We start from the raw sequence: 27,719 nt of genomic DNA, 5'->3' as shown, positions 1-27,719 counted from the left end.
AAGAAAAGTGTCATCTGAATGAATAAATGTAATGAGAAAACAAGATTCCAGAAATTTTGCACATTTAAAAAAAAAAAAAAGAAAAATTTGAGAAACAAGACTCCTCACACATCAGGACAAAAAAAACGTTAACTGTTCTCTGAGATGTAAACCAGCAGTCGTTGGGTTTTACGGCTCAGGGACACCTGCTCGGGTCCGTTGTGTCCAGGAGGAGGGCCGCACTTTGGAGCCGCCGTGTTTTGTTTTGCCTGTCAGCTTTGGCCAACTGTCTTTAGACAGGAATCAGGAGAGCAGCTACATACAAAACACAGCCAGCGGTTGTCAAAGACAAGCTCGTGCTAATTAACGTAAAGTATTACTACTGTCTCCGGTTTGTAAATTTTTTTTCTTTTTTCCACTCAAGTTTCATTATTTATCATTATTTGCTTGGGATCTAAAGTCATTGATCAATATTCATCTTAAAATTATCTTTACATAGAAACAACGTCCTTCATAATAACACTAATAATAATAAACTGTGTTGACAAAGAAAGAACAAATTCATTTGCTGAGTGAAGAAGCAGATGAAGAAATACAACAATGTCAAAGGGAAAAAAACAGAAATAACACGAAAATAAATTACATAAATATACAGACTGACCGACTGAATCATGAATGAATGAATTAAATTCTTTATTTATTTATTATTTATCGCAGATGTCAACAGAAGCACAGTTCTTGCTGCTTTGGGGGTTTTCAGAATTTAAAAATGTCCTTGCAATGCCTCATTTCTTTTACAAACGCACAGAAAGCTGGCCACTTGCTACCTCTACACGTTTGTTTGCACAAATGGCTTGGTGTCGCGTCCTCCGGACTGAAGAACCTCACAGCGCCACCAGGGCACCGAAGGGCAGCTTCACCAGCACGTCGCCCCCTGCTGGCTGGAGGAATACGATGCTTTCTAAATGTTTATTGCGCAACACATTCAGCGAATATGCGGTCGAGTTAAACCAAAATCAGCAGCAAATTTGATTCTTTTTTCATGTCTGGACATCTGCTGATATTGACAGTCGATTTTATACGGCTAGCAAAAAATATGCGGTCAGCTAGAAGCGTACCAATTTTTATATCTATTCATATACATAAAGCGTGACAAGTGGGCCGATTCGGACGTGTACGGCTGGCCGCAAGGGGGCGCTGTGGCCGCAGTCGGGACGCTCTCTGTGTGACTGTGTGCGTCCGCCGTGTTAAATGAAAGTAAGCGGTGGGTGAGGGCGTGGAGCAGCAGGTCAGCAGACGGAGCAGTTTTTTTTTTTCTCCCCCCCTCCCGGGGACTTGGGGTTCCGGTCTCGGTCAGTGCGTCCGTCTTCCAAACACAGAGAGAGACACGCAGCGCACCGCCGAAAGCGGGCCGGACGAAGGAACAGTGAGTGAGTGACCCGCCCGCCCGCCGCCAGCTCGCGCGCGCCGCGTTCCACTTCGGCCACGTGTACAGGAAGCCCTGCGCTCCGGCTCCCGCCGCAGCCTTTCCTTCCAGTCCGCGCGGGACCCAGGTGAGGTAGGTAACCTAAGGCTTACGCAACGCTTACTCGCGTTTACACCGTTTTTACAACACCATGCTCCCGGCAGTCTCCGGCTCCCGACCCGGGCCGTCTGTGCCGCCTCACGCCTGGCTGTTCGTAAACGGGGAGAAGAAGCAGCAGCAGCTGCTAAAACTCGGGTTCGAGCGCGGCGCGTGCACGCGGGTCAGGTCAGGACGGTGTGTTTAAGTAACAGTGCTGTGTGTGTGTCAGCTTTACTCTGCTGGTGTAAGCTCAGCGCCCCCCCTCACTTCACTCTGGTTTACCTTACCGTACGTACAGCAGGAGCAGGCGGTGGGATTTGAACCAGCAACCTCCTGGTGCTGTTGGGTTGTGAGAGTAGGGGGGGGTTGCGGCTCTTTCTATGTTTGCCAGTGGAAGTCCGTCGCTTGATGCCTCCCCTTTCTGTGCCTCCTCTTGTGTCTTCACCTCGTGGACAGGTTTGGACGCCACAACCTGCTGTTGCCATCCCGCTGCGGAAGCCATGCTACGCGGTGGGGCACTGAGGCGCCGCTCAGGGAGGGGGTTCCTGGCCTCGCTGGCGCTGCTGGCGCTGCTGGCTGTGACGCCCTCTCGGGCGCGTCCCGCCAACGTGTCCTCCCTCAAAGACAAGAGTCCCAGCAGCAAGGAGGACAACGAGATCCTGCCGCCCGACCACCTTAACGGCGTCAAGATGGAGATGGACGGACACCTGAACAAAGACTTCCACCAGGAGGTCTTCTTGGGCAAGGAGATGGAGGAGTTTGAGGAGGATTCTGAGCCGCGCAGGAACAGGAAGAAGCTCATCGAGATCTTCAGCAAGTACGTGCCTCTCGGCGACGTCCGCGCGACTGCGGGACACGGACAAGTTGTGTTTGACGCCGTCTTCCGGTACGGCGTTGGCGAAGCGGCTTGGGGCAGCCGGTAGCGTAGCGCTTAGAGTGGCTGCCTTCGGACCCGAAAGTCATGGGTTCGAGTCCCACCTTTGAGCAAGGTACTTACCCTAAATTGCTCCAGTAAAAATTACCCAGCTCTATAAAAGGGTAAATAGTTGCGAGTCACTTTGGAGAGAAGTGTCAGCTAAATGAATAAATGTCAAAATTGTTTTTTTTTTCCTTCTTCACTGAACTGTGAGGAAAACCATAGAGAGTATTAATGTACCCGTTTGTACAGCTGGGTAATTTTACTGGAGCAATTTATGGTAAGTACCTTGCTCAAGGGTACTACAGCCAGAGGTGGGGATCAAACCAGCAACCTTTGGGTCCACAGGCAGTAGCTCTAACCACTACGCCCCCTGCTGCCGCATCGCTTGTGTCTGTGGCATTGGGTTATTTCCTGACACAGACTCGCTTTTGCAGGTGGAATTTACAGCAGGCGTAATTACGAGGGGGAAGGAGCCCTGTTCGTGTCGTATCGATGAGGAATTATGGCCATCGTTCGCGTAGTGGACCGAAGTGTCGGGGGCGTGAGCCGAGAGGGGTGACGGGAGATTGAGTCGGGGGCACGGCGGCATTTCGCTTCGTCGCCGCGGCGCCATCCATCACGGGCGGGAGAACATGTCCACCTTCCTAAATAATGTAGCGCTGGTGCTGGGAGTCGACAGCATCACGGTGTTGGAGATGAGCTTTATTGACATAGCGAAGAGCACGGTGGCACAGCGCCTGGGTGGTGCGAGAGGTCGTGGGTTCGATCCCTGCTCAGTCTGTGTGGAGTTTGCATGTTCTCCAGGTGCTCTGGTTTCCTCCCACAGTCCAAAGACATGCTGTTCAGGTTCCCCCATAGTGTGTGAGTGACAGAGAGAGTGTGTTTCACTGATGTATGGATGAGTGACCCAGTGTAAGTAGTGTATCTAGCAGTGTAAGTCACCGCGGTGAATAAGATGTGTGGGCTGATAACACTACGTAGAGTTCATCGGATGTCACTTTGGAGAAAAGCATTACCTAAATGTAATGTAAGTTCCTTTTACATCAGCAGTGCTTATAGTATTTATGGCAACTAGAGCAAATGTACTGCTTATTAATAATTTTACAAATGTTCTTGCAGGCTGCTTCATGAAATGTGGCCCACAAGAACGTCTGTAGAAATAATTCCGTATACTCTACCTGCTGTTAATTCTACTGAATGACACAGTAATACGGCTGGTAATGTAGCGGTTAGAGCTCTTGCCTTCACATCCGAAGGTCGCGGGCTCGAGTCTCGCCGACTGCAGAGTGGCGTTGATCGAGGTACCAACCCTCGGGTGCTCCGGTACAAATGACACAGCTGTGTGAATGAGTGAGTAATTGTGTGTGTACCTTGTAATGGTGTAAACTGCTTTGGAAGAAAGCGACCCCCACTTGAACACACACCGCACCTAAATAACAGACCATAATAACAGCTATCTTTCAGTTTAGACCTTTGTTTCAGAATGTCGCTTACTGTGATTTTGTGGCCCTAAAACCAGTTGGCAAAAATGGTTGCGGCCTTTGGCCAAAAGCGGTCGGCCTCCACCGTACCGCCGTTCATCCAGGAGGACTTGTTCCGCTGAGACCGAATGAATTCGGAGTCGACGTGGCGACGGCCGAGTGACGGACGGCTCCCCTCTTCTCCCGTGCTCCCCTCCGCAGGGTGGACATCAACAAGGACCGGAGCATCAGCGCCAAGGAGATGCAGCGTTGGATTATGGAGAAGACGGAGGAGCACTTCCAGGAGGCCGTGCGGGAGAACAAGCTGAGCTTCCGTGCGGTGGACCCCGATGGAGATGGTGAGGGCTGGCGTAGAGCGGTAAAAACGGCGAGCGTCGAACCCAGCGATCTCAGCGGCTTGCAGTCAAGCAGGTTTTTCACTTCTTCTTACCGTGTCCCACCCCGCAACGAGAAGGGGCAACCAGGTCAAGTTCACTTTTCTTTACATTCCTTTTACGTTTAATTAAGCAGACTCCTTTTTCCAAAGCGATGTTCAACGTACAGGTGGTCCACACCTTACGACATGCGACGTACAATCGACCTCACGGAGAGATTTAAGTCCAGTCATTTGGTCGTAATGTCTGACGGCGAGCACTCCACCTGCTCTCCAGTAGCTGTCACAGGCACCGTGTGTGTTATGGTTTGAGTCTCATTCTGTGTTCGGGTGTCCAACGGTGACCGTTTTGTTCGCAAAACTGTCTGCGACTCCCTTTGAGTGATCAGGTGCCGTAGGTATCGGGGAGCAGATGCCGGATGGTCTTGTGTGTCGTAAGCAGCGTTGAACTTGATAGAGGCAGCTGCAGGATGCCTGGTGAGACCGTGAGGGATATTTCTCTCATAAATGTCTACGTTATTGTTCCCCTCGAGCACGTTTTGGTAACAGATCTCGGCCAAGGATGATTCTTGAGCAAATCCATACCGTACTTGCTGCGAATAAGCGCACGGGTTTTGTAACCGTTTGAGGGACGACACCGGTTCACGCATCCGTCACCCAAGAATTGTAGTGACCGGCTAACGTGAGAAGGTTCTTAGCAGTGTGAAGTTTTGGGGGAAACCTGCTTCTGCAAGAGTGGACCAACACCTGCAGCGTGTCCTTCGCAGGACATGTGACGTGGGATGAGTACAGAGTGAAGTTTTTGGCAAGCAAGGGCTTCAACGAGAAGGAGGTGGCCGAAAAGATCAAGAAGAACGAGGAGCTGAAGGTGGACGAGGAGAGTAAGTCGACCGCTGTCCGGTTGCGTTGTGTTCCGGTCCATTTTGCTAGATTTACTTTTTTGTCTGTTGTAAATGCGGTGTCTTTCATCCGAATGCCGCACAGCTTCATGACATCCTCCACGCCGGGCATCTAAACGCATAACGTTAACAATCAGCAGTTTCCCTGAATTTTACACGTTTTAATTTTGTACATATGTGGTGTATTTGTTCACATCTGGCTGTAGGAAATGAATGGGTTAGACTATAATAAAGAGCAAAGCTTATCAAATGTCTAATTCAGCTCTCTCTTTCTCACACACACAAAGTGGTACCATTTCAAGTAAGATGTCTACAGACCAAAAAGAAGCATAGCATCTGGGATGACGAGGAATTAAGTTGATTACAAAAGGTTTCGTTGCTCTTGGGTCGCTGAAGGTGACCTTAACCAGCTGTCGTTTTGGTTACGGTTTAGTTACCAAGGAAAGGTTCCGGAAGGAAACTCAGTGGAAGCCATAACGTGGTTTTGGGTGGTGTTGTCCACAGCCCAGGAGGTTCTGGAGAGTTTGAAGGACCGCTGGTTCCAAGCAGACAACCCCCCAGCGGACCAGCTGCTAAACGAGCAGGAGTTCCTCTCGTTCCTGCACCCAGAGCACAGCCGGGGAATGCTCAAGTACATGGTCAAAGAGATCGTCCGGGACCTGGGTATCTACTCCGTCTGGTGCAGAAAACACCTGTGCTGAGCTGGAATGAAAATGCCGCCATGTGACCAGAATGCAGTATTTGTGTTTGCTTTGCGTCTTTATCTTAAATAATTTACAGAAGGTCACGTTTCTCCGAAATTAGACCAAGATGGCGATAAGAAGCTCACCCTGTCCGAGTTCATCTCCTTGCCCATGGGCACAGTGGAGAACCAGCATGGCCAGGAGATCGACGACGACTGGGTGAAGGAGCGGAAGAAGGAGTTCCAGGAGGTCATTGACGCCAACAAGGACGGTATTGTCACTATGGAGGAGCTGGAGGTGGGTCCCCCTTCATCCTGCAGCTGCCCAGTCGGTGCTCAAGTCTCACTTAATATAGCACGGCACCTACAGTAGAAGTAGCGTTTGAAAATTGAAGGGTCGGCAGGTGGTGTAGAAGTTAGAGCTGCCACCCTTCGCTCAAAGGGTCCGGGCTGGAATCCCGTCTCCTTGATCAAGGTACCCTGAACTGGTTCGGTAAAAATCACCCACCTGCATAAATGGGTGAATCACTGAAAGCAGCTTTTGAGAAAAGTTTCAAGGAAATAACTAAACGTGTTTAAATGGGTCACGATGGTTATAAAGTTAAACGATTGTGACGGAAAGCAGAAATCTAATTGTAGTAGAGAGAAGCAGGTTAAAGAAAGAGTGTGATGCAGCAGCAGCATGAAGGCTTGGCGGGGTTCCTGGTGTCCACACCCTTTGGTAAAAGTTATCATTTAGATCTTGCTGAAAATACCGAAAAGGTGATCATGTGGCAAGACCCGAGATTTGTGAGGAAGATCTTCTGCGATGACAATAACAACCCCCAGCCCCCCTGTGTACTGTCTCACACATCAGTTGAAAACTTACAGAAATAGGGCTGCCTTCCTGTTGGAGGAGGAAAGTGTCTCCTTGGGGAAAAGCTCTGGAAAAACAGGCTATTTTAGCATTCACGTATTTTTCTTTCAAAAAATTTTTTTTTTTTTTTTTTTTTTTTTTTAAAAATTTGATTTAACGTTATTCCGCACTCCGGTTTTTAGGAGTACATGGACCCCATGAATGAGTACAACGCCCTGAACGAAGCCAAGCAGATGATTGCTGTTGCAGATGAGAACCAGAACCACAATCTGGAGCTGGAGGAGATCCTCAAGTACAGCGAGTACTTTACCGGCAGCAAGCTCATGGACTACGCTCGCAACGTGCATGAGGAGTTCTAACAGCCCGTTTATTAACTCCCCCCGCCCCATGAATTCCATATTTGTGTCCAGCTGCTGGATGGGGTTCTGTTCTATGCGCCCTGGGTGCTCAGGTCAGTTTGACTGAGGGGCCGCAGCTCAAGACGTCACCCTTCACATTGAGCCCATTCGGTCGCCCATCCCCTGCCCACGATTTCTTCATTGTACCTTCTGATCAGCTGCCTTTTCGCTGTTGGACGTGCATGTGCAGCTCTCCGTAGCTTTCGGTGTGTTCTGGACACTGCGCCACCTTTGTAATTTATTTCCTCTTGTCATATGTGTGTATGTATATATATATATTTGTATGTATACATGCATATGTATTCTATACTGTGTGTATGTATTTGTTGGCAAGCAAAATTCAGAATTATATTGCCTTGAGCTGCAGCTGTAGTGTTTTATCCTTTTTTTTTTTTTTTTTTTTTTTGCAGTGGTGCAGTATTTGAAAATACACACAACAGTATGATTAATACAGTAAATAGGTATGAGCTGCTCATTCCAAAATCAGCATCTCTTATTCTGGGCTAGCATGGTTTACTAAAATTATTTTCAGAGCTGGATTTATTCAGATGTTAGTTTTGCGTAGTAGTCTACCAGAAAGCATTCAGCTGATATTTCTAAATACTTCAGTTCTGTAATTTGCTTTTATTCCTCTATCGCCTTCTTGGAATGAATTATGAATGCTAGGAACGATAACCACATAACTAACGGCACTGTGTAGATTATAATACATATTACAGTCTTCAATATCCCTCTTCTTGAGCAAATGTTTTAAAATGATGCTTAATGAAATTAAGCCACAATTAATGCAGCAGGGGTTGAAAATATTTGGGAGATCTGTAGCAAATCACTGTTCTGCTCTGCGGTGTTCCTATTGTGGAACTGGAGCGATTTGTTTTTTTTTTTTTTTTTTTTTTAAAAATCAGTGTAGACAGCAAGCAGGCATGGGTCACACTGTCTCCTAGAGCTGCTCCCTTTGACAGATGACTGTCAGGATGATACCATCTTAGTTTTGTGTTCCTATTACTTGTACAAAATCAATAGCAACTGCTTGAAAAAGCTATGAAAATAGTGTTTAAAAGCTAAATTATGATCTGTGGGGAAGGGGTACACATTCTGCTAGTTTAATTCTGTAAAATTAAGGTTTCTTTAATTGTATAGAAGGCTTTAGTTTAGGTTCATTAACCAGGAATATTTTGTGATGCACTAGCCTTATGGTAAACATAACGCAGTCCATCGTGAACTTTTTTGTTGGATTGGTGTCTAAAGCATTAAAGTCTGTAGAAGGTGTCTGTTAGACTGATGTAATGCAGGTAGCTTACAAGCCTCAGGAATTTTGACCAGGTTTGAACAGTGACCCACCCTTAACCCAAGTCAGAGCAGAAGATAATGTGTTTTTCAGTACAAGTTTAGCAAGATTGTTTGAAATGGGGAAAAAAAAAAATTCCACGATGGCGCTCGAGTTAAACGTCCAAAGTCGCAACCACGCGCACTTGTGCGTTTCAATTTAAAGCCCTTGTACGGAAGGAAGAGCAGCAGTTGAAAAGTGCATGCTAAATGAATAAATGTAAATTATTTTTTGAAAAAAACATCCATTGGGTTTAAATTCATTCTTATTTATTCTCAGACACATGTGGCACAGAACCCATAGGAAATGGAACACAGAGAAAACATGAGGAACCAGGACCTAATCGTGTTCGCCGTAGTGTGGGAAACGTTAAAGTTAGCTGTGTAATAATTTGGCGCCAAAGCCATGCGCATGCGGCCATTTTCACACGCGACGTCAGGTGCACTCAAGTGTCGTTCAAGTCCCATCTCCTGTATTGACAATTCACGCAGCAAACTATTGTGGCGTTGATGCACGCGGCCTTTTAATTAGATCTCGCCCTCCCTTGTGAACACCATGAAAAACATCCAGACTTCCTATACTGCGTATTTTTTTGGTTTTATGCTGCTCTGTTTTGCACTCAGTGTGTTAATTGGCCTTTATCGAACGTGTCTTTCTTTAGTGCTTGTATTCGTGCTGAAATGACCGTATTCCTGTCCTGTGGAGATCTGCAAGTGGAGCCTGTCTTGTCTGTCAAAGCCCATGACTGCTGAATGTGTATGCCTCCAAGAAGCAATTTATTTTAAAATTACAAGAAATAAACATTTTACCCCTACACGTTTGTTTTCATCATATTCAATTGTAAAACAGTTTGTGCAGTAATGGCAAATACCTTTCCCACTAAAAACCTAAAGTGCTCTAGCTTTAAGGATGCTTTCTCTATGCAGAATATTTTCCATTTTTATAGTATGATGCATTTTGTTTCATGGAAGCTCTGCTGTGGTTGCTATGGCAACGGTGCTGTTTGCCCAAACTGAGTGTTCCAAGACATGGTGATTTAGTTCTTCCACCTGGCATTAATATTACTGGTGCTGAGAATTTTGTTTCAACTGAATCAGACAACCATCAATCTACTAATCCGTTCAAATACTCTAAGAGCTAAATTATGGAGAACCTTCCAGAACAGCTTGTGCAACAGTAGTTGATTTCTCTTTATGCGTGTGCAGATGCAGGGACAAAAAAATTAATGCGACCATAACCCACACATACATACTTTGCCTGAAACTGCTTGTCCCAAATGGGGTCACGGTGAACCAGAGCCTAATCCGGCAACACAAGGCGTAAAACTGGGGGGGGGGGGGGGGGAGACGACAGTCCATCAGAAGGCACCCCCAGCAAGACTTGAACCCCAGACCTGCCAGAGACCAGGACCTGGTCAAACCCACTTGCGCTACCACACCCCCTGTGACCATAACCAAACAAACTAAAAAGATTTCCTCTACACATAAGACTGACAGGGCTTTGAGTATAGGCTGTTCTGCCACAGACTTCACCCATGATGAGCTTTGATCAGTCATATTTAATGTGGCCCATGGAAGCATGTTAACAGTACAGCTTTACTGCTGAAAAATTGCATCAGACCCTCATTATTATGGAAAGTTCTTCAGTCACAATACTGTGCACTATGAAAGATCTTTGGTGCATGTTAAACATTCAAAAATCACCAATCAATGAATTGGTGATTTTTGAATGATTAAAATTAACATGCATCAATCACCAGGGATCTTCCTGAACGAAAAAACATTTTACAACCCCATCTCTGAAACACACATAGAACAATTTCTACATTCCTAAATTGGGAATTGAGGTACCAGAAGCCCATTAAGCCCCTCAGTGTCATGAACAAGTATGCAATGCAAAATAAAACCCGCAACACTCATAGACCACCTCCTCCTCTTCCTCCAGTACTGAGATTGAGGCTTCCTCCTTTCATCTGCTGCAAAAGCCCATATTTCCAACAGGATGCAAACAGCCATAAATGATTGAGAAAGCACCATTTCAGATCAGTAACATTTAATCAGCTCATGAGATATAGTTCCACAGCTCCAGAATCATCCCTGCTGCCTCCCTCTTCTGAACTGTAACCTTGTGATTTTGACCATGATATTCATTGACTGCCAAGTAGCTCCTGCTAGCCAACCAACTAGTACTAGTGGATAGAAACGTCAAACCCCCTTGGGACAGAATTTAAATGTGCCTGCTTGAGCATTTTCTTTGAAGTCTTGATCAGGGAATGAAAGACAACCCTGAAAGCTATACGGGTTTGCAAAGATTAACCTCGCTCATTGTAGGAGTAGCTGAACATTCTCAATGTGACCCCTAGACGGTTATCCAGCTGTGGTAGGTGGTCAGGTCCTAATGACTCCTGGTATAAGATGGGGCACAGAGGTGTCAGGCAGTGGGATGGGACATCGAGATCAACTTCCTGGCTTTCACAATAGCTAACTGCTTATCCTTGTCAGGGTCGCAGTGGTCCGGAACTTATTCTGGTACCACAGGATGGGACGCCAGTCCATTGCAGGGTAGATGAACTATGAAACAGAAGGAAACTACAGCAGGCTTCAGGCACTTTCCTATGAGAATGGATTGCTGGAGAGATGAGTGCTAAAGAGTTCCATCTACCTTATTTACCTAGGTGGAGTAGTGCAGTCAGTAAGAACTAACAGCAAGTGACTTCCAGAGCAACATACATTTATCATTATACATCATGTTCATCTTTATATGTCCTATCCTGATCTCAACCATTTGTGTACCGGAAAAAACGGTGGTTAACACTGGCCAGTCTTATTCCTGTATCTGAAGTGGTACACCGCTTTGGAGAAGTGTCTGCTAAATTAATTAATGTAAATATTTTAACCTTTAACACGAGGATACAATGAGGGCATTTTGCCACCATCTTGCTGGTATCAAGAGGTGTGACAAAAAACACCTCACTGCAACAGCTTGATACTCACCAGGGAAGAAACTGCGTGGACCACATGGGGCCCAGGACATCACGGAGGAATGCCGGGGCGAGTCTCGACACTGTGCTGTACAAGAGACCTGCCAACTATAGAGGGAAGTGCACTGAATGCAAGTCAACACCACGGTCTGGATGAGTGAAATATCACAGAAGCCTCCCAGGGTGCAATGTGTTTGCTTCCCTTCAGCAGAGCTGACCCAAACTGTAACTGACAGTAAAACAAAAACAAAAAAATTTAAAAAAAATGTACATAACTAGCTGAGATCCTGCAGATGAATTGTGTCATTTCAAATAATTAAGAACATAAGAATGATTGTTTCAACACTTCTGTCCTCATGGGTGAGCTCTCCCATGAGATTTCCCAGCCCCAGTGAGTCACATTTGCTATACATTTTATGCAACAAGTTCATTGCAACACATCCCAAGTGTAAAACTGAAAAACTCTTGTGAAAAAGAGTGCGTAAAGACTTTAAAATGTGTATACATGCACACACCTTGGAGTGTTACAGTATAGACTCAGAATGAAATGATTACATCCAAACTCTGGACAGACTAAAAACCCAAGTCTGAACCCAAAGCACAGGAACTGTGAGCGAACAATGTTGCCATTTAAGTCTCTGTGCTGTGAAACAAGACTGCTGAGGAATTTATAACACACACACGCGCACGCGCGCACAAACACACATATAAACACACTCTTTGGAGTACTGATGTTCTGAACCAGAAGGAGATGATTACAATGGTTTTATTTAATATTGACTGGGAGAGCCTGACAACTTTTTGGCTTATTACAAAGTACAGCAGATTGTAAGATGAGCATCGTAAGTGCAGTGTAATCCCCTAAACCGTAATACTCTTTTACGTGAAACATTTACTCAGTTTACTGTGGTCAAATGTATTTTCTGTGTTGCTCTTCCGCTTCACATTGCCACAGTATTGTCAAACAACTCTTTTTCAGTAAGTTGATTATCTCTTAAAACTGTCACACAAAGATGTGCTACTTGCTACACGTTCAACTCTACTTCGTAAGGAAGGTGTCTGCTGATCTGTACCAATGTAACATGGCAATTATCTAAACAGTATCATCAACACCAACAAGTTCCATATGCATGTGGGGTCTAAAAGTCTTTCTGCTACTTTCAAGGTGAGCTACCCACTCCAAGTTCTACTTCGCACACTGAGAACAGGTTCACATACGACACCAATCTACCATGCCCATCCCTTCAGACACACATCTCTGAGTTGGAGAAGTCACCTTCCTCTACATTTTTTTTTTTTTTTTTTTTTTTAAAATATAAATTTGACACATTAGATGTGCTATTTTTGCACTCTGTTAATTAACCTACTACTTGTGCAATCTAAGTAACAAGTCAATGAGCACTATATACCGTTAAAGATTAAATGCATCCAAAGCATCAACTGTGTGATGTGTGACAGTCAACTCCTGAAAACTCTGGGGCTAAACCTCATAATTAAAAACATGAAAGAATAAGTTACACATTACCATACACAAGGGTAAATAAAAGGGTTCTAATGAGGGACTGGTGTCATGAATACACTCTGACAGCAAGCAATAAAACCACTAGTGACAAGAAAACACATGAAAGCAGGGCAGCAAGTAAAACTATTGAGACACACACAGGGGACAAACAAATTACTTGAGACTTGCTTAAGGTACTGATGCAACCCTCAAAAACCTTAAATAATTGCTTAAGATACTTGGTGGTACTACTGTACCCCCAAACAATACATCTAAACATGAAAATAATGGCCTGCACTTGGTGAGTTGTGCTCAACACCTACTATTCCATGTGGGAATCATCCCTTGCACTGAAAGTACACAAGCATCTAACAAATAGAAAATGCGTTCAAAGCCACCAATTAACACAACAATCTTCTTGTTATTGAGCTAATATTTTTGCTATGTATTAGTTTAGTGGAGTAAAACCTAAGTCTTAAAACAATGATGGTCAGTTAAAAAATACAGTAAAGTAAAAAGTTCTGATTTACTTTTAAACCATCCAAATAAAAATAGTAGGGACTGAATTTTCAACTGCTGAATCGACAATCTATCTCTGTGCAACACTTCCAAGGACACACTAATGCAGCTGCATATCTTGCGGAAGCATTCTCATCTGGACTCAAGCTGCAGCCATGACAACACGGACATCTCAGCCCCAACGACGGCCCTCCTCCCACCTCACAGATAGGGATACTGGCCCAGCTTGCGGTGGCTCAGCTGGTACGTGCCCTGGCCCACTCCAGAACGTGTATAGGGCTGGCCTGGGAACTGGTGCTGGTACTGGGCGCGGCCAACACCGCCACCCTTGGGCAGAAGGCCGAAAGAGGAGGAGTAGGGCCCACCGACATGACGGCTAGAGGAGGCCACAGCGGCAGATGAGGAAGTGGTGGAACCATGCAGCTGGTCCACCGCCTGTGACACAGAAGCCAGGGCTGCAGAGGCAGGGTAGGCATATATTCCGGGTGCAGAGCTGAAGACCGGTGCTTCTTGTAGGCTGTAGGGGGCATGCGAGGAAGCGACAGCATGGTACGAGGGCTGTCGTCGTAGGGACCCGCCTGCCGCTCTCTCTTGAGATGATGTCATGGCAGATGGCTGGACCTACAGCAGAGGTACTGGCACTGAGTCACTGCGAACACTACTGCGAGCCAACCATACTGCAAGCAGCAGCAAGATGCTCGAAGCGTGAATAAATACATTTGCATGAGCACACATATTGACAGTGAAACAGCATGCCAACAAATGAGGATTTATGGGATTCTTAAGAGTCCTTATGTAAGAAGACAGGTTCATCCAGAATTACACACAAAGTAGATATTTCGCATAGTTACTCTGAGTACATACTGTTTTTAAAGTACTTCAAGCGAAAAATTCTGATAGAAAAGTGTCCCGAGGCCAGGACCTGCAGTCTTCAAATAACCTTTAGAAAGCTATTTGTTCCTTATTTACCCCAGTATGCTGCTATTGCTTCTCTGTGTGATGCTCAATGGGTTGCCATTGTGCTCCTGAAAGGATGGGCTGAGTTGAGTAAAACCATGTGCTGCTCTGCAGGCTTGTACCTGGCTCAGGTTGAGTGGCTGGGACCTGCTGGGAGCAGCCTGGTGGTGTCGGTTGCTACTGGAGGTCCCCACACTGCAAGGTTGATGAGCTGAGCCCTTCTTAGCCTTACCGCAAGCATTCAGGGGCTGCCCTGCATTTTCCAAGCACAAATATTTGTTACTGCAAACAAAATCAAGATGCAAAGATTAAAGATGTGAACTAGACTAACACGCAATGAATAACAACTAAAAGATGGAAATACTAGTTCTGATTCTGAGTAACAGGAATTCAAACCTAACACTGATACATTTGTAGTTCACATAACAGAAAGTGAGCCTTCAGACAAAGATAAAATATGCAAATATCTTAAATATCACAAGAATTCCTGCTAAAAACAATCTGAAGTAATTAAAGATAAATGTAAAAAAGGATTCTTGATACTTCAGGCATTTATTGACCTGGCAGAGCACCCTCCGCAGGCTGAGCTTTCACAGGTGGAACCATAATAGCCAGGGAACGTGAGAGAGGCGCTGACGTTTCCGCAAAGCTGGGCAGCCGCCTGGGGCTCAGTGGGCTACTGGTGGATGAGTCCGAGTCCTGCGAGTCGTGGACGGTGACACAGCTGATTACATTGGTCCGCTGGCCAGCTCCACAGCTGCGGCACGGAGATGCTCAAGCTTAGTAGGATGCCCAAGAGTAGCACTGTCACCCATTTCTCACACACAAGGCTTGTAGGCATAACTGTGTCAATACCACAATACCCCAATTAATGGAGATGTGCAGAAAGCAGGCCTCACTGCAAATGACTGGTGAGAACCAAGTTATTTGGACTTCCTCACTGCATGCAATAATACTGCTTAACTGAATTAAATAATTCAATTTTCTGTTTAGGAAAAATTTGTTTTTTTTTTTTTTTTTTAGTTGTTCTACACCCACTCTTCCTGGTAATGCTCAAATTACTTCATTCCACATGGTTAATAAAGGAAGCCAGGACTGAAGTATTCAAGACTGAAGAGAGATCGGAAAGCAAACCACACTGTTTGTGAGGTAAAGGGTGTGTCTGTCTGATGGTACAAGAGCAGCAAAAGAGATTACCTGACTGGGGGGAACTTCCTCTCATCCTCATCCTCTGTGTCACTGTGAATGGTGATGATGCTAACAGCAGGGCTTGGAGTGTCAGAGATGATGATTGGCTGGGAAAGGACGGCGCTGTATGCAGGTGAATTCAACAGGGGGCTGTTGGGCACCACCGAGGCATTGGTCTGAAGCAGTGACATTGGCCTGCACACAGGAATAGGCACAAAGTCATTTTATCCTCCTCTTCCCTTGAGTTAACAGCAGCAAAAGACTGACCAAATACCTTGAAACAGGTCCATTAGCAACAATTAACTAACTAAGAAGAAATCAAGTGTAGTAAATGAACCTCAGTTTCAGTTGTTTCACTAAGGTGAAATCATAAAGCAAAAGGAAAAATAAGCCGATAGAAGGCAACGTTACATTAAAAGCTTAGGAAGTGTTTCTGTTGAAAAACAACCCATCTGTGAGAGGTACAATGCATAGTGGATGCATTATTTTTTTTGCATTTGAAACACACAAGTCACATAGCATTGACTTAAAATAAGTCACACAGCAACCACTTAAATACACTTAAACCCTTAAATACACAGTATAAACTACGTACACAACTGCATATGCCGATTTCGCAGGCATTTTTCTCCAAAATGATGAACAACTTGGAATAAACAAAAGTACATTACGTCACACACAAAATTAGACTTCCAGTGTGTAAGCAGGAGAGGACTAGGCAATACCTTGCTCTGCTGTCAGTGTGCCGGGTCCTGGACCTGGATCCTACAGCACCAGCTTGCTGAGACCTGCCATTGGCTGCACCCATGTTGAGAGGCTGAGAGGAGCCCAGGTGAGCCCCCAGCATGGACGTCTGCTGCATCACACTGTTATACTGCCCACTGTGACAGCCCCTGTAGCCAAACACACCACAAGACCATAACCGTCAACTGCCTAACTGACCAATATTTCAAATGGAATCAGACGTTTTGATTCTCTTTTATTTAACAGAAAAGCAGCAGTTTCAAGACCAACTATGCAGCACACTGACAAGTTTTTCCTCTGATTTAAACCAAAAAACATTTAGGTTCTTATGTAGGGTGAGGCACATTCCTCCAGCAGCGCCTGCTCACCTCCAGTTGGAGACCTGCTGGGCAGATCCGTCGGAGATGAGTGCCCCCAGAGGTGAATCGGCAATTACGGGCTGAGAGGGGTTGTGGATGGCCACGCCTGGCACCTGCTGCCAGGTTGAAGGGATGAGGATCTGCTGTGTGCCAGCTGGCCACGTCTGCTGAGGGCACACAGAAAGTCAGTGGCCGTAAGTGCACACACCTCCCTTCACAGCACACACGCATCAACAAACCCTCACCACAACTGGCAGGCTTTCTGTTGCTGAACACAGCACAAAATAACAACTACTGCAAGCTGTACATCTGAGAGAGCTTCTTTTTGGTCAAGTACTGTCTATATTTCTGTGTGCAACCCAAGACATGAGTAAGAAAGCCACGATTCTTTTGTATGGTTTTTTTTTTTTTTTTCACCCCAGCATGAGCCACTGGTTAGTGCAAGCATGACTTGCGCATGCGCTGCATTGCCCAGACAGGACAGTCCTCTTCTGACACAGAACAAAAGGAAGGGCTGTCCAACATAACGCATGGACCCTATGGGTCAAGCATGGGAGGAAGTGGGAGTGGATAGGCGGAATTGGAAATTTAATAAAACACACACACAAAAACACAAACAATTCATCAGGACTACCAAATTACCAAGACTGTGGCAAAAACAGCAGCCACTTTCAGTGTGCAGTGGACAATGTCACCCATACTCAAGACACCACCAGACCAGAGTGCATTCAGTTCATTGCACACATATGATGTGTGTCTACCAGCTTCTTGAAAAAGATGTTTTGGCTTGGAATGAAAAGGTTGACAATATAAAGAAAAACCTAAACATTATTTAGGTTTTTCTGTATATTGTGCACCTCTTAGTACCAATTTATGAGATGGCGTGCAAATCGCTGTACTATATTTTAAAAATCAAATGAAGGTTTGGTTTCAGTAGGTGTCTGACAAATGCACAAGCAAACAAAATGGATCTCCAAGATTCAGCTTCAACCTGCAGGGGTAAAATGTGGCACGTTACTGCTGGAGAGGGAAAGGGGATTAATCAGAACTGAGGAACACAGAATGAAATGGGCACAGGTCACGCAGCCTGACCTAGAGCAAACAGAGGGCAACAGGGTGGAAAACTGTCTCGCCCTCCACAGTCCTGTCTGACACAGCCCTGGAAGAGAGACAATTCAGTTAAAGTGCCTTAGAGAGAGAAATTCGAGATTTAAAACACTGTGAAAACCATCACAAAGCTCTGAAAGAAATGCGCCCGAGGAACCCAGAAGCCATCTATCCAGGAGTTTAGAATGGAGAACACAATGGGACTGCCGGTCCACTTTTTGTCATTTTGTTACACTCACAAGGTCCTCATTCGCGCAGTTTCATTTTTGAATTTGGCCAAGGGCAAGATTGTACTTATGTCTCTGTCTGACAGGCTGTTTGATCGTGGCCTACTAACTGCAATGGCAGGTTTCCTCAGCAAGGGTGGAGTTTTATGGGAGGGGCTTGGACAATGAGAAGCTACAAGCAAAGCGCAGACCAATCAGCACATGCGCCCCATGCCATCTGGTGGGGGGGGGGGGGGGGGAGTTGAAGAGAAAGGGGGTGGGATTAAGGGGGGGCAAGGAGGTGGGAGGAGCAGGACACCAGGGGCGTTGCTTTACCAGCATGGTGGCAGTCTGCTCCAACAGGGCAGGCCTTCCGGCCCCGCAGCCCAACGCCAAAGGGACCGAGTACTGGGGCGCCACTGCCGCCATGTGGGGGTGGAGTGTGGCCACCATCAGTGGGGTGCAGGAGCCCTGGGGAGGAGGTCATGGAGGAGGAGGAGGAGGAGGGCAGGGAGCATGGGGAGGGGGGGTTAAATCACTTGGAACAGATTGGCAGGAAGGGTAAAATCAGTTTGTCTGATGCCCCTGTCAACCACAGGCACCGGGGGAAAGGGAGCATTCCACAGTGGAGTCCTGGCAGTTATGCAGACTTTAAAACAGTCATAACTGTATGACTACTCCAAAAACAGTTGTTAAAAAAATAAAATCTGATGAATATGCATGGAATTCAGAGCGTTATTCATAAATGATCATCTTAAAATGTGCCAATTTTACCTTTCTTGCTAAGATATGTTGCCCTGTTTATTTTATAAACTCTCCAGATGCATTATTCATTTGAAAAGTAATTCCTTACGAATGTGACCATCAGAATGTAGCGTTGCTTACATCAGTATTATTCTCAGAATTCTGGTTAACAAAATATTTTGTACTTCTTTCAACTGTTAAATGCTTAAGTGTTTGCAAGGTGTACTGTAAGCAAATGTAAATGTATGAGCACTATATCCATATTTACAATGCATGTACACTGAAGTCTGAAGATAATACTGTTCAGCCACCTGACAAAAATTTACCCTGTACTAAACATAACTTTGCAGTAAACTAAAAATTAAATTTTTATGCCTGCAGTAATTATACATTAAAGGGTGCTGCAATGAAATGAAAGAGGGGGGAAGAAGAAGAAAAAGAAAAAAAAAAATTTTTTTCCTTCACATTGTTAGAACACACAAATGATCAAGGCAAAAGTCTCAGTGATGGAAAGGAGGGACCACCACCCAAATTTTCCATCCAGCAACACTGTAACACTGGTGTGGATAAAATGAGGAAGACTTCTCATTTGCTTTTGATGCCCAAAAAAAACATGCTTTCAGTTATTCTTAGAATGGAGAACCAAACACCTTTATCATGAAAAGGTGCTTCAAGGTCAGGTTAATCCAAGAGTGATACCAGAAGTTCTTGGCTTCTTCGTGCCAGTGTCCAAAACAGGCACACCAAAACTGCTTCTTTTCTGAGCAGGAATAGGTAAATGTCAGAAAGTAGCATCTCTCCTCCCGAATCCTGGAAGGCATTCAGGTTTAGGCAGCCTAAAGCATCCTCAATGAAACAAGTACACACAGTAAGAAATCACAATGCCAAACCAAAGTCCGTGGTAGCACGTGGTAGCATTTTTTGGGGACCACATCATCCTACAGACCAAATCCCTAAAGAGAAGGCTTTTACTTTCAAATGTGAAACAAAGCAGTTTTCACACATCCAGCAGCAAAAGCAACAACACAGAAAGATCATAGCAGATCCAAGCACAGACACACAGGTGCGCACGCACACACAAGCACGATTTTACTGATAATATGCAGGTTCTTCCCAAGTCTTACCTGTGCAAGCACACCTGACTGGATCTGCAGTGGCTGGGTGGACTGGTTCTGAGGAACTATGGGCACTGAGTTGTCCATCCTCACAGGAAAACTGGAGTGCTTATTGGTGGATTGAAGCCCTAGACACAAACGGAGTGAAGTTTTAGGTTAGTAAGCCAAAATTAGCATCAAAAAATTTTATTTTGGCACCTGAGTACAAAGAGAATTCATCTTATTACATCATCCTCAAAACTAGGTCATGAAATTGTGATTTAAAAGCATAAGAGAAAGTCTGTGCTTATCATCAAGGAAATCCATTTTTAGCAGCAAAAAGTAAAATAAACAGCATCCAACTTAAAACCAGAGTTTCTTCTTAGTATAGATAAAAGTAGGAACAAATTGGCACTGGTGCTGCCTGCCTTGGATAGTGGGGGGGCAGACAATAAGTGTCTGCTGGAATGGCTCTGTCTGGGTACACAGCTGGCCGGGTCGGGTGGGCAGCGGAACACCCTGCTGGCCAAAGCCAGGGATGTTGATGGTGGCCTGCTGGTAGAGGGCAGGCTGGTAGTTCAGCAAGGGCACATTGCTGCTGAGGGAGAGGGATGGGCCTCCAGCTGGGGCCACCTGTAAACATAACCACTGCGGTCAAGACTCTGTAGATGTTGCAAGGCATCAACTAAAGATAAAATGATACAATCTGTGTGATATAACGAGATCCACCTATCCTGTTAAAATCTCTGTTGCAGTGGAACCTAGGATTTAAGTTAGACTGGCATAATTGTAACACAAAGGCCTAATTATCAAGGATCCTTCAAAATTACATAGATGCCACATAGATGCTGAAACAAAAGTTCATAAACGCCAATATACAGACACTTAAATCCTTACTTTTGACAAATGTGATGCCTGCCAGAATTAAAAAATTTACCCTGTGAGTATAAACATCTCATGCTTTGCTGTCAGACAGAACTTTAAAAAGAAAAAAAAAAGAAAAAAAAAAAAAAAAAAAAAACACCATGGTAGCAGCAGAGAGATTTGCAGCATTCCTGCAGGGCTCACCTGATTGTGCTGATTGAGCTGGCTGCTGAAGGTGACTGTGAGGTTGGCAGCTGCTCCAGTCCCACTGTTGTTAGAGAAGAGGTTCTTCCCATTGTCAAAGGCTGTGCAGCGGCGCTTGCATATCTCCATATTCTGAAAGCAGGACTTCACACTGCAGTCAAAAGGAATACGGTGGTTAGTGACGAGTCAAGCCAAGACTGTACAATGAGATTGGAAAGACACAGTTGCTGAAGGCCGGCATGGTGCTAGGGGTAGAATGGTGGCACAGCGAGTACAGGTGCTGTCTCATAGTGCCTGGGTGATGTGAGAGGACGTGGGGTCGATCCCCACTCACTCCGTGTGGAGTTTGCATGTTCTTCCCACGTCTGCGTGGGTTTCTTCCCAAAGACATGCTGTTCACCCATAGTGTATGAATGACAGAGAGTGTGTGTTCCACTGATGTATGAATGAGTGACCCATTCTAAGTAGTGTATCTAGCAGTGTAAGTCACCTTGGTGAATAAGGTGTGTGGGCTGATAACACTGCATGGAGCTCACTGGAAGTCGCTTTGGAGAAAGGTGTATGCTAAATAAATGTAATGCACATAATCTGTAATAATTCAACTATTTAATCAGATTTAATGAAAAACCATTAAGGACACTGCCAAAGCCCTCAGGAAGGTTTGGGGCAGTTTTAGTCAGACAAACAGGACTGTCAGTGTGCCTACTGGGAGCTATGGGGGAAGTGGAGCAGATGGGCCATGGTGACAAAGGAGTGGTTCAGGGTTTTCATGGGCGTGATCCTCTTGTCCGCATCCAGGGTCAGCATTTTTTTCAGCAGGTCAATGAACTCCCGCCGATCCGCCTTCTCTGCCAGCATGTCTGTGCCCTCCAGGTTGGTCATGTTCACCTGAAAAATGATGGAGCAGGAGAAACTGGGTCAAGACATGGGTTACTGAGTATGTGTACATAATATGGGGAATGGTCCATCTAAATATCTCTGCTTACAGCGCTAAAGCACAGGAGCATTGTGTGCACGAGAGGAAATAATGCTTAAAAGGGTCAAATGGACAAAAACCGATTTGGAATGACCCTTGGCTTTCCCAACTCCCTCAGTAGCACAGGATATTAATTTGATTGTGCAAGTTAACTACCTGCATCATGTCATCCAGACAGTTGAAGATGTACTTGCGAGCCTCCTTCGACTTTATCCCCATTTCAGCCTCATGTTCTGCTGGTGTCTAAATGAAATATTAGATGCAAAAGGAAGTCATTTGTACACTGAACTAATAACAGATGTAAAGTATACATTTGTTATGCCTGCAGAGGGCATAACTAGCACAGTCTGAAAGTGTTGAGCAGTAAAAATGAAAGCAGTTAACTGATTTAAAGGTCTTAAATGGAGCTTTTACTTTTAGCCTCCAGAGGGGGTAGCTGGAGTCAGGACCTCTGTTGAAGAAGCGGCTGGTCTTGGTCCCAGCACTCAAGAGGTACTCAGCAGGTAGCCCCTGAGTCTGGGAGATGTAGCGGATCTGAAGCAACAAACGATAAGGACACCTTCCTTCAGGCAGACTACTACAATCATTCCATCATATAAATGCAGTGTGTGAAGGAACACCTAAGAATGTATTAAATGGCATAGCAGGTACCTACCATGATTTTTTTTAACCTTTGAATTAAGCACTGACCTGATCATATTCAGATGCCCCTGGGTACAATGGCCATCCGAGGAAAAGCTCAGCGATCACACAGCCAAGGGACCACATGTCAATGGCTTCACAGAATGGCAGCCCCAAGATTATCTCGGGAGCACTGTGTTCAACAAGAAGAACAATATTACATGGGAAACAAACTGTGATGGCTGATTTCAAAATGCTACAAAACATGGGGGGTGGGGGACCGTTAACCGCCCCTATATAAATACATTTGTGCTCTGGTCAAAATACAGTAAAATTCCTCTGGTCACTCCCATAAGCTCATCCATTACATTCCTGACTGAGTTATTTTATTTAGACAAAACAGGTAAAGCAGAAGTACGTTGGAATTTTGCTAATTCGAGCATCACAGAAAACCACACCTAATGACCAAAGGAAATACCACAGCAGCATCAGACTCACCGATAGTAGCGTGACTGCAAGTATGTGGAGCACACTGCTTTGGAGACATAGCTGGCTGAACCAAAGTCAATAACTTTCACTCGGTAAGGCTGCCGCACTGGGTCCACCAGCATGATATTCTCAGGTTTGAGGTCGGCATGAATGAGGCCCAAACTCTTAAGCTTGTTGAGGGCGGTAGCCACTTGCTGCAGTATGGGCCGGATACACTTGAGGGGCAGCGGGCTGAACTTGCTGTGCTTCAGGAAATCATACAAGTTCTGTTCCAGCATCTCAAACACAAGGCAGGTGTGGCTCTTGTGCTGGAAGCATTCATGTGACCGCACAAAGTTGAACTCATCAGCATTCTCCGTACTCAGCAAGCTCAGGATGCTCACCTGACACAGGGAGTGCATACGATCAGCAAAAATCATGGGCAAAAACCTCAAAACAAACTGAAAAGCGGAAGGATATTTCAAGCTTTATAATTGGCAGAGTATTTTTATTCAGCACATCTTCACCTCCTGTATGCCTGTGAGGAAAGCAGATTGTGGTTCTTCCCACAGTAAAATCCTAGCAGCTAACCTTTGTTCTGGAAAGTTACAATCTCTGTACACTTGTTCATGTTACACATGGATTAGTCACAAGTAGCATATTTCCTTTTTTGTTCTAAAAGTTGTCTGTAGCTGAGTGAACAGGAGTAACAAAAAGCCTTCTGGTCCCAGCTGTTTTTGTAAGTTTTGTAAGAGCAAGTCTACCTAGTCTGAAACTTTATATTGATTTACAAAACAATGCAAAATGCATTTTCTGAGTTTACAGGATGAGGGAAGCTTCTCTCCCCCCCCCCCCAAAGTTGTGAACTTCTATAACACAACAGTTGTTACATTTAACCACAATGACATTTCTGGAAATGTAAAAAATGCCTCACACTTCAGTTGTGCAATGGATATACATAGCGAGCAGTGCCATGTAGACAAGATTGTTCATTGCTACATGAAAGAAATAATTGTCCTACCTCAATCTGACCTTGGCGAGCGTACGATGGGTGATTCTTCAGGATCTTGATTGCCACAATCTCATTGGTGCCACGCTTCCAGCACTTGGCCACCTGTCCAAAAGTGCCACGACCCAGAAATTCCAGCACCTCATAGCTGTTGGACATGGAGCACAAGATCTCATGCTGCACTAGCTGGTAGTCACCCTCGCTGTGCGAATTGCTGCTCTTGGTGGTGGATGTGGAGTGGGCGATGGACTGGGCTGCAGTGCCATCACCCCCAGCCCGGTGGGAGAGTGCCGGAGCGGAGAGCTCCTCCAGAATCTGGACACTGTCGCTGCTGTCAGCCTCCTCGTTTTTGCGTTTTAAACTGTGCTGCCTCTGGTAGAGGCCATGGGACCTGGAGGAGGAGGCAGCTTCGTTGACACGGCAGCTGGAGGACGAGGAGGTTGCAGAGGATGAAGACGATGCAGAGGAGGAGGGTCCTGGGAGGCTGCCAGTGCTGTCTGCAGCGCGCACCACGATCTGCCCACGGGAGCTACCCGCTGGCGGGGGAATCACTCCAGACGAACCATAGGCGCCACTGAAGCTGGAGGAGGTGGGGGTGGAGGCATTTCCCTGAGAGGGGCTGGGCAGGTAATATTTGCTCTCATTCGACTGGCTTGTCACATCCCACGTGCAGTTTTCCACCTTCAGCTTCTTCACACGAGAAAAGGCACTGGAGGACACCGAAGGGGATGAGAACACCTGAGGCTGGGAAGCCATACCTACTGCAGGGAGAAGTGGTTGGACACAAAACAAAAAGACATGTTACTTTGCCATTGGTGCATCTGACTGTTTATCAAGCCATTTACCATAAAGTTCTATGTCCTTCATCATTGGTACAGCAAGAATAAGCACAGATGGATTACATAACGGTTATAGTGAGGTAAAGGTTCTCAGAAAATCTATGACCACAGTAGACGTTAGGAACTAAGAAGCATTTAGTGCCGTATACTGCTATTAAGATGTCAAAGAGTTTCTATATGCTGATACACTATCAAATGTACTTCCCTTTGAGAAGACCTGGTAAAAAAACAAAAAAAAATAATGTAAATACAAATGCAGACATTCAAAAGGAAATCATTAACTTAAGGAAGGAAGGAGGAGCTCAGGCAAACATGAATGTCACTATCTGAGGATGTGTGGGTTTCACAGCCACTGCACTGGTTATTGGGAATTTTTTAAATATCATACATATAGAGGATTTCTCTACTGAGCAGACACTGCAGTTCAAACAGTGACGACTAGACCATGAGAGAAGGCAATGCTCCTAGCGAATACACGTCAACCACAAGTGACAAAAGAAAGCCAGGACTGCTCACCAACTCAGTCAGTTCATCATCTCCAGATGGATGCCAGGTTAAGGCGAACAAACACTCCTTCTGTAAGCAGCATCTTCTCCTGAAAAAAACACAAAACAAACATTTCATAATGCTAATTATCACGATAATCTTGATTATCATCATGGACACTTCTTCTCTCCAGTCGAGTCGAAAGAGACACGGCCGCTGCTGACTGCCCGAGCTACACAAACAAAGCAACATGATGGAGATACTGAGAAAATACACGATTGCAAAAATAAATAAAACTACTTATGAAACTAAAAAACAACATTTGTAAATGATGACAGTTCCCGCTGGCGTATTCAGGTACCTACACTTCTTCTTTTAACCTTCTACATATCCAGGCAGTTGCCAGTTCGGCTACTCAGTCTCTCCGCCGTCAGGCCTCATTGTCTTTTCACATCATTGACGTCAATAAAAGCGATAAATTACTAAAATGACAAAGACCACATGGACAAACAAGGAACTAAATAAAATAACGCCACAACACTGGTATTTTCTCAGAGTAAAAACATCGGGATAATGGGATAAAATCACCACAGTAAAACAACCGAAGTGATACCATCAACAGGAAAAGCCCACATCCCTCTTGGGGTGAAAGGGCGAGCTTCCGCTTGGTTGCCGTCAACGTCACGGTTACGTCATTAATCACATGATCATAAGTCTATAGATTCACGGTAGGTTGGCTTCGGAAAGCGGTTGACGTGCTTGTAAGAAACGGGAGCAGCGCGTATTATAATGTTTTTAATGGTTTCGTTGCGTGGAGATTGTAATCGTATATGCATTTGCAATTTTTAAAGTATTGTTTAATGAACCTTTCTTTTAACATAAAATTATAAAATAGAGATAAGCAGCGTTTATAAACTAAATTTGGTACCTGGACGCATCCACTGAAGTCGTACGTAACACTTTTTGTGTCCTTGATGGTTATTTTTAATGATCTGTTTTCTGCTATGATTTTTTTATCAGCTATTTATTTTTGTTGTACGTCTTTTTAAAGAATAGTATTTAATACAGTTTGGTGTTGAATAAAATCCCAGTTTTGTTCCTTTCATACGGGAATTCTGTATTAGAAATTTTAAAAAATGATCTTTTGTCTTCAGAAGTGCAGCTTGCTTTTATATTCATATTGTAGAAATTATCATTCATGTGGCTTTATAATTGTCTTTAAATCAAGCCTGGCTTAGCCTCCATGGGACAGATACGGAATCCCTTACGCAGAGTGTACATATTTTACTTTTTACTTTTTAATTACAAGAAGATGTCACTTTGATCCAGATAATCTGATGAGTTGATCCATGTTTAGAGTGGAAGTTTATGGACAGAGAATCCACTATTTCTGCAGTGTATACCGATATTGCTGAAACCATAACCTGTATGTTGACTGTCATAACTCCTCATCAGAATACTGAGTTGTACAATTATGTCAAGAATAAGTCAGTAGACTGGTCACTTGGGGCTCCAAAACTGAGTAACATGCTGTGTCACAGCAATGAAAACCCCATTTTTATGATGTAGGTGATGTGTGTAAAAAAAAAAAAAACTACCAGGTTCTGGTAAATCCCAGACATGCAATGGCTGCTCGTGTTGTCAGTGAGAAAGTATGAACGCTGGGGCCGCTACAGGTGTTGTGCAGGTGAGACCTGATAGAAGGTGGTATAGAATTTGCTAAAACTGCAGTTTGGTGAGGATGCTGCATGACTAGTTTTCAAAGCTGGGGTGGAACAAGTTCCTGCCAGATCTCCACCATGTAGGCTGTTAGCATGAATACATGACCAAATTACCAGTAGTGACTGATGTCAGTGTGCGAGTGCTTTGTGATAGACTGGAGCCCTTCTCCATTGTGAAGAAGCAGGTTAAGTGCTAAGTACGTACTGTACATGTATGACTGGTCATTTGGTATGTATTTGCGGAAGTAAGATGTACAGGGGTGGAAATAATAGAAACGCCTAACGATATATTAGTTTCAAGGACCTAATAAGAAGTAGGGTCACTCTTTGAATGGAGAACAACTTCAGTCCTTGGTGAAATACTCTTACACAAGTCCTACATTTTGTGTAGTGGAATATTGCACTATTATTGAAGAAAAAAATCCTCAATTTTTTAGGGATGAAAAAGGTGGAAATCTACTTTGCACTCTGCACTCCCGGACTGGTCGTAGGAAGAACGAATGACAATATTTAAATGTTTGTGACTTGCCGCTGGTGGTTTCCTTCCAGGATCCCCTCTGTAATGCAAATTTTGAAAGTTACTGATAAAATTAATGTTCTTCACAAAAGCTCACAATGTTATGAGACTGACTTTCTTCAGTGAATATAAACATG

At 44.8% G+C, this 27,719-nt stretch overlaps 2 protein-coding genes across 7 annotated transcripts; one reads left to right on the top strand and one right to left on the bottom strand.

The window, feature by feature from the left end:
- Positions 1-1,192: 1,192 nt before the first annotated feature.
- sdf4 (stromal cell derived factor 4) lies at positions 1,193-8,042 on the top strand. The gene is made up of 7 exons (XM_018760770.2): positions 1,193-1,537; positions 2,000-2,360; positions 4,145-4,281; positions 5,084-5,197; positions 5,720-5,878; positions 6,020-6,195; positions 6,936-8,042. Exons 2-7 carry the CDS (start codon positions 2,044-2,046, stop codon positions 7,110-7,112), a joined length of 1,080 nt encoding a protein of 359 aa, XP_018616286.1. The 5' UTR covers positions 1,193-1,537; positions 2,000-2,043; the 3' UTR covers positions 7,113-8,042.
- Positions 8,043-13,293: 5,251 nt separating this feature from the next.
- hipk1a (homeodomain interacting protein kinase 1a) lies at positions 13,294-25,989 on the bottom strand. Of its 6 annotated transcripts, none has more exons than XM_018760587.2 (18): positions 25,706-25,989; positions 25,375-25,453; positions 24,032-24,780; positions 23,041-23,414; positions 22,612-22,735; positions 22,336-22,455; positions 22,078-22,164; positions 21,652-21,833; positions 20,946-21,096; positions 20,306-20,510; positions 19,908-20,026; positions 18,376-18,510; positions 16,736-16,893; positions 16,349-16,516; positions 15,633-15,818; positions 14,996-15,192; positions 14,558-14,688; positions 13,294-14,099 (listed from the first exon to the last, which is right to left on the bottom strand). In XM_018760587.2, the coding sequence occupies exons 3-18, from the start codon at positions 24,773-24,775 to the stop codon at positions 13,680-13,682; spliced, it is 3,501 nt and encodes a 1,166-aa protein (XP_018616103.1). In that variant the 5' UTR covers positions 24,776-24,780; positions 25,375-25,453; positions 25,706-25,989; the 3' UTR covers positions 13,294-13,679. The 6 variants fall into 6 exon arrangements, with proteins under 6 accessions (XP_018616103.1, XP_018616102.1, XP_018616105.1 ...); XM_018760586.2 differs by having other exon boundaries at positions 25,710-25,989; XM_018760589.2 differs by having other exon boundaries at positions 16,736-16,890; positions 25,710-25,989.
- Positions 25,990-27,719: the final 1,730 nt, after the last annotated feature.

The sequence above is a fragment of the Scleropages formosus genome, chromosome 19 (genome assembly GCF_900964775.1).
Source record: "Scleropages formosus chromosome 19, fSclFor1.1, whole genome shotgun sequence".
Lineage (NCBI taxonomy): Eukaryota > Metazoa > Chordata > Actinopteri > Osteoglossiformes > Osteoglossidae > Scleropages > Scleropages formosus.
Note: the sequence above shows the minus strand (reverse complement) of the source record. Positions and strands in the feature narration are given on the sequence as shown.

Excerpts from the sequence above, each read along its gene's own strand:
- hipk1a (XM_018760587.2), bottom strand. The coding sequence starts at position 24,775 with ATGGCTTCCCAGCCTCAGGTGTTCTCATCCCCTTCGGTGTCCTCCAGT. Across the intron at positions 18,511-19,907 it reads AGTCAGGTGTGCTTGCACAG|GGCTCCTGCACCCCACTGAT; the intron begins GTAAGACTTGGG and ends CCTCCTCCCCAG. Across the intron at positions 14,100-14,557 it reads AGCCACTCAACCTGAGCCAG|GTCCAGCCATCTGCCATGAC; the intron begins GTACAAGCCTGC and ends CCTCTGCTGTAG.
- sdf4 (XM_018760770.2), top strand. The coding sequence starts at position 2,044 with ATGCTACGCGGTGGGGCACTGAGGCGCCGCTCAGGGAGGGGGTTCCTG. Across the intron at positions 2,361-4,144 it reads CTCATCGAGATCTTCAGCAA|GGTGGACATCAACAAGGACC; the intron begins GTACGTGCCTCT and ends TCCCCTCCGCAG. Across the intron at positions 5,879-6,019 it reads AGAGATCGTCCGGGACCTGG|ACCAAGATGGCGATAAGAAG; the intron begins GTATCTACTCCG and ends CTCCGAAATTAG.